The 9,452-nt window shown below is 48.9% G+C and overlaps 1 protein-coding gene across 1 annotated transcript in view; it reads right to left on the reverse strand.

Moving 5' to 3' along the window:
- Positions 1–7,731: 7,731 nt before the first annotated feature.
- Positions 7,732–9,452, reverse strand: part of EXOC4 (exocyst complex component 4) — a 533,911-nt gene continuing 532,190 nt past the window's right edge. Inside the window, exon 18 of the mRNA XM_006030683.3 lies at positions 7,732–9,199. Within this exon, the coding sequence (XP_006030745.1) occupies positions 8,962–9,199 (238 nt within the window). The 3' untranslated portion in view covers positions 7,732–8,961. The remainder of the gene's footprint in view (positions 9,200–9,452) is intronic.

Raw genomic sequence — 9,452 nt, forward strand, 5'->3', positions numbered from 1 at the left:
CCCCTCAACTCTGACCCCAAGCCTAAGTTAGGGCCAGAGTCAGAACCACAGAAGCCATTTGCCCCCCACTTCTTGCACTCAAATCAAGACAAGGGGTTTTTTACCCCATGTCGAATGTTTTACTCATCTTGGATTTGAGTAACTACATTTACTATATTTACTGCATAGTGGTGGAGGGCTCTGGACTGGGGTTCGCCCTGCTTGTAGGTCCATCATCGGTTGTCCATTCAACTGGAAAGCTCCTTAGTCATGGACTGGGAGCTTGACAAAGCCAGGTCTCAGTGCAGGGGGAGACGCCTCCCCAATTCTCACTGCTCCCCTGGCATTGCTTTGAGCAAGGCTCCTGCTTGAGACTCCCCACCACCGTGCATAGGCCCAGCAGCTGGTCTTTGCTCCATTGAATCTTGCTGAGCACAGATGGAGGCAGGGCAAAGATGGCCTCCTTTTAACCAGCTGCAATTCGGGGTAGAGCCGTCATAGGAACACAGGCTCAGAAGAGGCCGCCTGGACCATCACATCCAGTCCTCTGCATTCACAGGCAATTCTTTACCAAAGAAATCTCCTCACTTCTTCCCTTCAAAACAAATTTGCCATCATCCACACTCCCAGACAGGCCCAGGAATGTGAGCTGCATCCAAAAACTTGCCACAGGTCACAGCAGGGAAGAAGAGGGCACTGCCAATACCTCATCACTGCAATAACAAGGAAGGAATTAGTATAGGCTCAGAGGATGCGGGAAAAGGACAGTGCCCCATGCTAGTGAGAGGCAAAAACCCCACATTTGTAGGATGGGGGTGGCCAACCTGTGGCACGTATACCACAACCACCCTGTGGCCCATGGCAGATCCGGGAGGAACAGGCAGCACGGGGGCAGATAGGGCAGAAAGCAGAGCGGCAGATCAGGCAGGGGAAGAGGATCGGTCCAGAGAACTTGAGATCAGGGGAGCGCACGGGGCTGCAGCCGGTGACAGAAGTAACCTACAGCCTTTTGCGAGGGGAAGATGAGGGAAAAAGAAAAACAGATTTACCTGAACCCATCCCAGCCTTCCTGAGCTGCCCAGCACCGGAGTCAGGATGCAGACCGCTCTGTCATAAATTTCCGGGCTGCTTTTGCCTCTCACTCATTATCAGAAGCGCAACGATGCCCTGGGTGCCAAAGAACGGCCAAGCTGAGCTCGTACAGAGCTGTAATGGAGGGAGCAATTTGTCTGTGCCAAATGTATTTCATGCTGCAACTCAGCGGAGGAAATTACAAACACCGAAGTCCAAGGCCCTAACAGTCCAATTTTCCCCACTGATTGCTGCTGTGCCTGAGCCTAGCAGAGTAAATAATGAACACTGATGCAACGAGCATCCCAACAAATTGCTGCTGATGAATTTCACATAGGTCATCCAAAAGCAAATTTAATGATTATATGCTGGCAACAGCTACCTGATCTCAGTCTCCCCCCCAGCTCGGTCTGTTAGATACAGTCAACAAAGGGAAGTCACGGAGAATACAATAAAATGCCTGAGTTCGAAGGGGCCTCCAGAGGCGGTGAGGGAAAGGGAAAACCAGAGCTCTTGGGAATGAAAGAAAAGCAGGATCCTCCCCGGTGTTTGCTGGGAGGGACGGGAGTCTGAGAAATACAAGCAGCATTTCACCTTCCCAACATTGGCTCAGCTTGGACACTGATTTGTCACGAGATTGTACGTTGCTCACACAACCGTCCTCATGCCTCAATTTTTCTGGGCATAAAAGTGGCCGGTGACCCCACCAGAAACCATCTAGAACCAGCACAAGGACCATCTAGAACCAGGTTTAACCATAAAAATGGCATGCGATCTTCCTGCCTACGCTTTGGTTGAAAGCCCTGTGTCTTTGCTGCTCCCTCGTTAGAAAGAATATTGTATTTATGACCGAGGGTGGAGGGTTGCCTTCCTCTGTAGCGGGGGGCTTGCTCCTCTACCTGGGACCTCTTGGCTGTATATTGACTTCAGAGGGGCAGGACACCGGCTGCTGTGGTTCCCCTGCTTTACCTGTGACAGGTTTGGGCATCAGGTCTATTTGATGTTAGGGTTCAGGGTAGTCTCACGTAGAGTTTAGGTTATGGTTGTACAGGATGGTTTGGATAGGGATGACCCTGGCTCAGGCAGGGGGGTGGTTTTCACCCTATTTTGTACCAAGACCCATTTACAAACATTGATAGCCAGTCCTGGCCCGCAGGACCCTTGCTGATGCCCTCACTCCCAAGTCACAGTTCCCTGCCCCACTGGGCCATGCTGGCCCCCCTCACACCCAACCTGCAGCCCCCTGCCTTGCCAGCCCTGCCGGAGGGGGCCCTTGGCTGCCACCATCCTGCTCAGGCCAGACCACGGTGGCTGCAGCGGCTCTGGCTCACGCGGGCGGCAGCAGAGTGAATCTGGCTACTGGCAGGGTTGGAGGAAAGGCCTGTGGCACTTCCCATGCCCTGGGCTGCGGCTTCCTTCCTGATTGCCACCCTGCCATGAGTACGGGCATTGGCCCCAGTGCTGCTGCAGCCCCCACTGGAGGGGCAGGCTCCTTTTCCCCCAGACTTGATGCAGCCTTGGCACCCATCTACCTTCCACCAGTGCCAACAGGCACCCACCCCCTCCACACACCCCTGCCACCCACCCACTCGCCAAGCCCTGGCCCTCCAACCCCGCCCCCCCCCCCATACACTTACCTGCATTCAGCTGCTGGGGCTGCTCCCACAACCCTGCCTGGCTGCGTGCTGGCCATGTGCATGTGCGTGATGTGCGCCCACCGCCTCCAATTGCCCCAAGCAACCCGCCTGCAAGGGGAAACCTGCACTTTATCGCATTTTCCTGGGACTGGCTCGTGACCCACAGGTTGAGACGCACTGGACTAGATGTCCTCTAGCAGTCCCTTCCAGCTCTACTTCTCTATGACTTGGGAAAGTAACATAAAATAGAAGACAATAAAAAGCAAGAGAGTGGTGTTGTGGTCCCGAAGTGTCTTTTCACGGGTTGCATTCCCCGAGCAGAGGTATCCATCACGTGTGGGGGAGCAGAAGAGACAGGGGCAGCCACCACCGTTTCCCAGGGGGGCTGTAGTTCAATCATCATTAGGAAACAGACTGGCTTATTTCAAACTTAATCAAAGGAGACTTAGGGGGCTGCCTGCTAAGACATGAACCTGGAAAGCATGTGAGCGATTACCTTCCTCTGACAGCTCTGTGCCTGGCACGGGCTTTGAAATAACGTGATAATTAAAACCCAGTAAAAATTACAGTGCTGTAAAAAGGAAATTGTGCAGCCCCCATGAACTTTTATAACCCCTGTGAAAATATTGCACTCGGTAGGTTGGAGGAGTATTTTCTTGCCTGTTTAAGAACCGAAGCCCCACGTCTACGTACAATTATGCTCTAAATACAGATGGAGCTGACAGCGGCTCATGCTACATTACAAAATATAATTTTAAGGCTTGGTTCACAAGTGGCCATTCCTTTGTTTGTCTTGTGGCAGAGAGGGTAGACTTCCGAGGGCAAAACCTGGAGGGGGCTGTTATCTGGGGTTTCATAAAATGGTCCTGCATCACACAACAGCAGGTCTGGAAAGGACTTTAAGAGGTTATACAGCTGCTGCTCAAGGCAGCAGTAGATTGAGGATGTTAGACTCCTTCCTTTATGTATAGAAGAGATGTTGGTTGATCAAAACTGCCCTCACCCATGTCCTGCCTGTGTTAATCTGATCTGACCTGCTTCTGGAGTTGTTATTGTGGCTTTGGTTCTGCATGGAAGGAGACAAGACCTCTATGGAGACCCATTTTAGGGGAGCTCGGACCAGCTGGTAGCATTTTGCTGTAAATCCCAACAAGGGAACACACCTGAAGGGCTGGTTTTAGCAACATGCATAGCCATCGATTAGGAAATGGGCTGAGATGACTCTTTTTCCACATTCACTACCTGCAGGGGAGTTAAAAGAGGATGGAGCATGAATGTCCTCAGTGGGGGCAGTTGACAGAACAAGGAGCAATGGACTCAAGTTGCAGCAAGGGAATTGTAGGTTGGATATTAGGAAAAATTCTCTCACTAGAAGGGTGGTGAAGGACTGGAAAAGGTTACCTAGAGCCCAACTTGACAAGCCTTGGCTGGGATGATGTAGTTGGGGATAGTCCTGCTTTGAGCAGGGGGTTGGACTGTTGCTCTGCCCTTCTCCCTACTGGAGCCCGGGTGGTTGCTGGGAAGGTTCAGGGTGTGCGGCAGGTGGTGGAGGATGGAGACAGCAGATGGGAGGGTGAGGTACTCCTCTAGCTCCGCCCAGGTCTCACCCCCCCCCAGTAACTGGGGATCATGTGGCACTTGCCCACCTACAGTAATGGGATCCAGTGGTTAGAGACCTTCCCCCAGAGAGATGCGGCGGGACTAGAAAGTTCAAAGGTCCTGAGTGGAGAGATGCTAGTGAAGTAAATTAGCTGCGAATCTTATCTTGCCTCCACCTGCACCACACATCTGGGAAATCACTCAAAATCCTGCATTTTTCACTTTCAGTTTTTGAAGCAAGGCTCCTGAACCATTCAACTCAGCCATTTCATTGCAATGTCTCAGGCCACCGCACAGAGAAGAACCGGAGCGATTGTTATATTCACTGCTCGTCGAGACGGGATGGGAGATGCGAGGGGGCAGCTCGGAAGAGATTCTTCTAAAGAACTCACTTAGGGGGAAAACACGAGTCTCCGATGTGAAGTTTCCCTGCTGTCAACCACCCTGGCCCGGCCCAGCCAGCACTGATGCTCAGTGGGTGGACAACATTGAGATCACCTCAACATGACAACATGTCTGAGGTCACCTGGAATCAAAAAGACGAGGCAGTTTCAGATTATTAAAACTGTTCCAAGGAATAAAAATAAAGAAGCCAAACATGAACCCTTTTATATCAGCTTGGAATGAAGATAATGAGCACAAAAATATCTGGGTTGCCTTCACCTTGGAACAGCCCAGGACTTCAAGTTCAAACCTACTCACACATCACAGGAGGGCCCAGAAGCACATGACCCAAGAAGTCCTTTTCCAACCTCTTGTTGAAGAATAAGAAACAGTTTTCCTCTGGAGCATACTCATTAGGATGCATCTCATGCCCACGCATAGGAGAACACAGAACATACGAGTTACACCGACATCATACCCCACCCGCCTTGCCAATGCTCCCATCAAGCTGGGTTATGTTGTCAAGGCAAGAATGAGTTGAGATGCTTTCCTTCAGGGAAAGGGTGCTGCATGCAGACATGACTGGAAAGTTGAGAAGCTTTTATTAGACAGATGGAAGGTCTTTTCTCTCTCAGAGGGTCATCTGCATTTGCCAGAGGTTTGCTGCAACCAGCACGAGAAACGTGCCTACAGAAAACATGCCACATCAAGGGGAGGAAGGATGGCCTAGAAGAAAAGACACTGCAATCTAGTTCAGGATGCCTGGGCTTGATTCCTAGCTCAGAGACAGGCTTATTGTATGACCCTGACACAAGTTTTTTAATCTATCCTGGGCCTCAGTTCCCAACCTGGTACCCCTCAGACCTTGCGATAATAAGTCCTATTATTGGTTGTAACATGCTTGGACATTACAGAGACAGGCGGTATACAAATGCCAGGACTGAATGATAGTGTCTCATTAGCTATTGATTAGACTTCTCCAAAGACTCCACACATGGTCACCATTTAGATGGTAAGGTAAAGGCAGGACCTTTGTTTGCATATTTGTATGCTCTGGGTACTACTAATAAATTTAGCCTTGAACTTGCCCTCTTCTATAGGGGTGAATGGCATCCGATGTCCGTAACCATATCCATGTCAAGCACATCTGACAGCATCTGATTGAAGTGAGTTCAGGCCCATGAAAGCTTATGATTTAGTTTATAACGTGCATCTCTATATGGTCCTGTATGTTAAAAGAAGATTCAGCCTTCTCAGGATTGTAGCCATGTTGGTCTAAGGACAGAGGCAGACAAGGTTCTTTGGGTAGATCTCATATCTTTTATTAGACCAACTCAAATAGTTGGAAAAATTCTTCATAGCAAGCTTTTGGGTACAAATACCCTTCGGCAGGCTGAAGAAGCATCTGCAGTTAGTATGTGAATTCCTTCAGCCTTCCCATGCATTTTTGGTATTATACTGTCTTTAATCACATGCCTCCATCAGTGAATGGGATGTTATTCACTTTTCTTTTTCTTCCTTTCATTCAATGGATGGACAGACATCTTTTTTCCAGCAATCCTATTTATTCAACCCAAGGTTGCTTCTCAGTTTTAAAGGTTTGTAACTTGGGCCCATTTGGGTGAACCTTCATGGGGACAACAAAAGGTACATCCCAACCACAGGCTGATACCCTAGCTAAGCTTCAAACCGTTCCTATAGAGGATGAAGCCATCAAGTTTATTAACAAACCGAACATAAGAGCTCTCTTAACAGAGTCGCATGACGTGTTTGCCGCTAACCTTGTTCTGAAGAACAGCTAAAGCTTCGTAGCTGAGCAGAAACAAAAACAATTCAGCACACAGCATACCCTCAGCTTGGAAAAATGTAGTTCAAATAATCAAAGTTCAGCCATGTGATAAGCAACACAAATCAGGGCCTTAAAGTGTTTCATAGGTTTCATAGACATCACGGCTGGAAGGGACCTTGCGAGATCATCAGGTCCAGCCCCCTGCCCAGGGGCAGAAAGTCACCTGGGGTCAGATCACCCCAGTGTTGGGCAACCTTAACCACAAGCAACATTCAGAGCAGTAATTACAATGAAACTAATGAACAGGCCTTCCACCGATGCTAGCATCTCCAGGTTTTGGACACGCAGGCATGTCTAAAAGGCTCCACAACATCTGTACCACTGCCAGGGAACCCGTGTCCCATAAAAATATAAAATCTGCTTTTCCAAATGGGGCATGAAAGCCCGTTAACGTGGATTAATAAAGGGACAACTGGACAGTTAGAGGATGCTGAGGTTTCACCATCCTCCTTCAAAGCCTGAGAGTACCAGCTTGGACTCAACCCTAGCGTCACAGTTCAGCAACATTTCCCACTGAATCCTTTGGCAAAAACCTAAAGCTATGAGGAAATCAGAAAGACACTATGTGAATATTAGAGATGCTGTTTTGGGTCAGTCCTCAGACCTGTGTAGCCCAGAATCCTGCTTCTCACAATGGTGGAGAGCGGATGCCACGGGGAAAAGCACATAAAAACAAGGCCTAACCAGACTCATCTGTTCCCTGCACCTTTCCCCCTTACAGTTTCCAGCATTCAAAGGCCTAAAAGCCCTTATTTGGAGATGACACCCCTTTCACCATCTTCTTTAATACCCACTGATGATTCTGTCCCGTAATTTTGTCCCATCCCCTTTGAACCTGGTCAAATCATCAGCCTCCACAACACCCTGTGGCAATGAGTTCCACAGGTTAATTACAGGCTATGTGAAAAACGACTTTCTTGTGTTAGCTTTAATATGCTTTCCAGTAATTTAATTGTCTGTCTCTTTGTTCTACTATGATTCTGTAATGAGAGGAGGGATTGTACCATCAGGAGTCCTGGATCTACTGCAACAGCTGACTTTCGCAAACCCACTTCATCACCCTGCACCTCTGTGCTTTTCCCATCTGTAAAATGTTGATAATACTTCTCACACAAGACTGTTACGCTGTCATCACTTTAACAGCATATGCCTGAAGACCTTTGGGCAATAGGCAGGTGTAAAAGAATAATAATTAAAATCACAACATTTTAAGGATTCTTAGAACATCCTTTTATTTTTCCAGTTGTTTCAAGACTGAATCTGCACAAGCAGCTTTGCAAGGACAAAGAAAACATATCTCAGGACATGACACCAAACCCAGGCTTGCTGTTTCCCTTTTGAAAAGATGAGGGTAGTGTGGACTTCCCATTAAAGGGTAGAATAAACGTATCAGCCATGGATCCTCTTACCATGTGGGTGGGAGCAATGAATGGCGGAAGCAAGAAGGGCAACGAGGGTTGCTCAGTGGTGAGTTGGATATTCAGCCTGGAAGATACCTTGAATTTATGTGCCTCTTCTCTTGCTGTGCATTACTGTAGCGTGGAATATGTCCATGCATCTCTTTTTGTGCCTCTTACGGGATCAGGAGGCATCTTTTAATCTGGCAAAAAAGGCTCAGATAATAACTTTGGACAAAGAGCATTACATCTCTGAAGCTGCCCTGACTGATACTGGGTTAAGAATGTATTTTCCTCTTGCTTCCACCATTCCCCCCGGCCAGGATGATTCATGGCTCTGAGGTGTCAGAAGACGAGAAACTGAAAATGATGGCTCAGTGTGTTGCCGCTAATGACGTTGGCTCGGCACCATCCGAGATAAAAGCCAAGATCCATCAAGTCATGAACTGGCAACAAGTTCTCTTTGCAATGCGAAGAGCAGAAAGCAATGTGCCTACATATCACTGGAGAGAAGAGTAATAGGTGTGACAACTCAAATGGGCTTCCCATGCAGCGAGATCCGTGGGACCACTTCCAAGGCCCTCCAGCTCTTGAAGCAGAGGGTCGTGGTACCAGTTAATATACGTGACATCTCCATTTCTACAGTTGCAGACTAGCAAAGAGCAAATTCCCTCCCCTGGCTCGACCCCCGCAGGGCTGGCTCCTTCAATCAGAGCTCAAGGTCCAGCACCAACAGTTTAATAGAGACAGCCTGGTATAAATGTGCATAACCACACCCCCACCCAGGGTGTTAAACTCTGCCAAGTTCCCCATGCTGAAGGGAGACCAGTGTAAATGCTCTCAGCACAGTACAGTAGGGAAGCCTTGCATGATTAAATGTAAAAAAGAAACCAAAAAAAATACCCCTAGCCCAAATATCAGACTGCATTTCCCCCTGCTACTTGTGCAGTGAACACTGCCTGTAATACACCTTGCATCATTCCTTGCTATCAACTGCACAGCAGGTTTTGCTTTGGAAAAGCAATATGGCCCCTGCCGCCTTGTGTTACACCGTGGTGATCTTCTTGTCCTTGGTAGCCTGCTTGATGGCAGCCTGCTCACAGATGATCTCTTTCAGGCGCTGCAGCCTCATGTTCTGGGTAGTCTGGTCCCCCACGCCAGTCTGGCTGCGGTGGAGCAAGCTCAAGGCGTAGATGTACTCCAGCTCCGTGTACTTCACCCCCTGATCCACCACGAGGTTCAAGAGCTCATCGGCCGTGTTGTACAGCATCTCGTAGTACTGCCTGGAAGGCGAGCAGAGAAACCCAAAGTTAGTGGGACCTGGAAGTCGCCCCCCACCCAGAACTCCTTGGCACTGTAACACACTGCCATGCAGCATTACTTTGATTTGGCTTGTCATGCCTCAAAGTCTCAACCATGATCCTGGACTTCCCTGGTACAAACCACAAGACAGTCCATGCCTCCTCCTCCTATAATCTAAAGATAAGGCAAGGTGGGCAGTGTCAGGAAGAAATGGCAGAGCATCTCTCTTGAAGC

The sequence above is a fragment of the Alligator sinensis genome, unplaced genomic scaffold (genome assembly GCF_000455745.1).
Source record: "Alligator sinensis unplaced genomic scaffold, ASM45574v1 scaffold64_1, whole genome shotgun sequence".
NCBI classification, from domain to species: domain Eukaryota; kingdom Metazoa; phylum Chordata; order Crocodylia; family Alligatoridae; genus Alligator; species Alligator sinensis.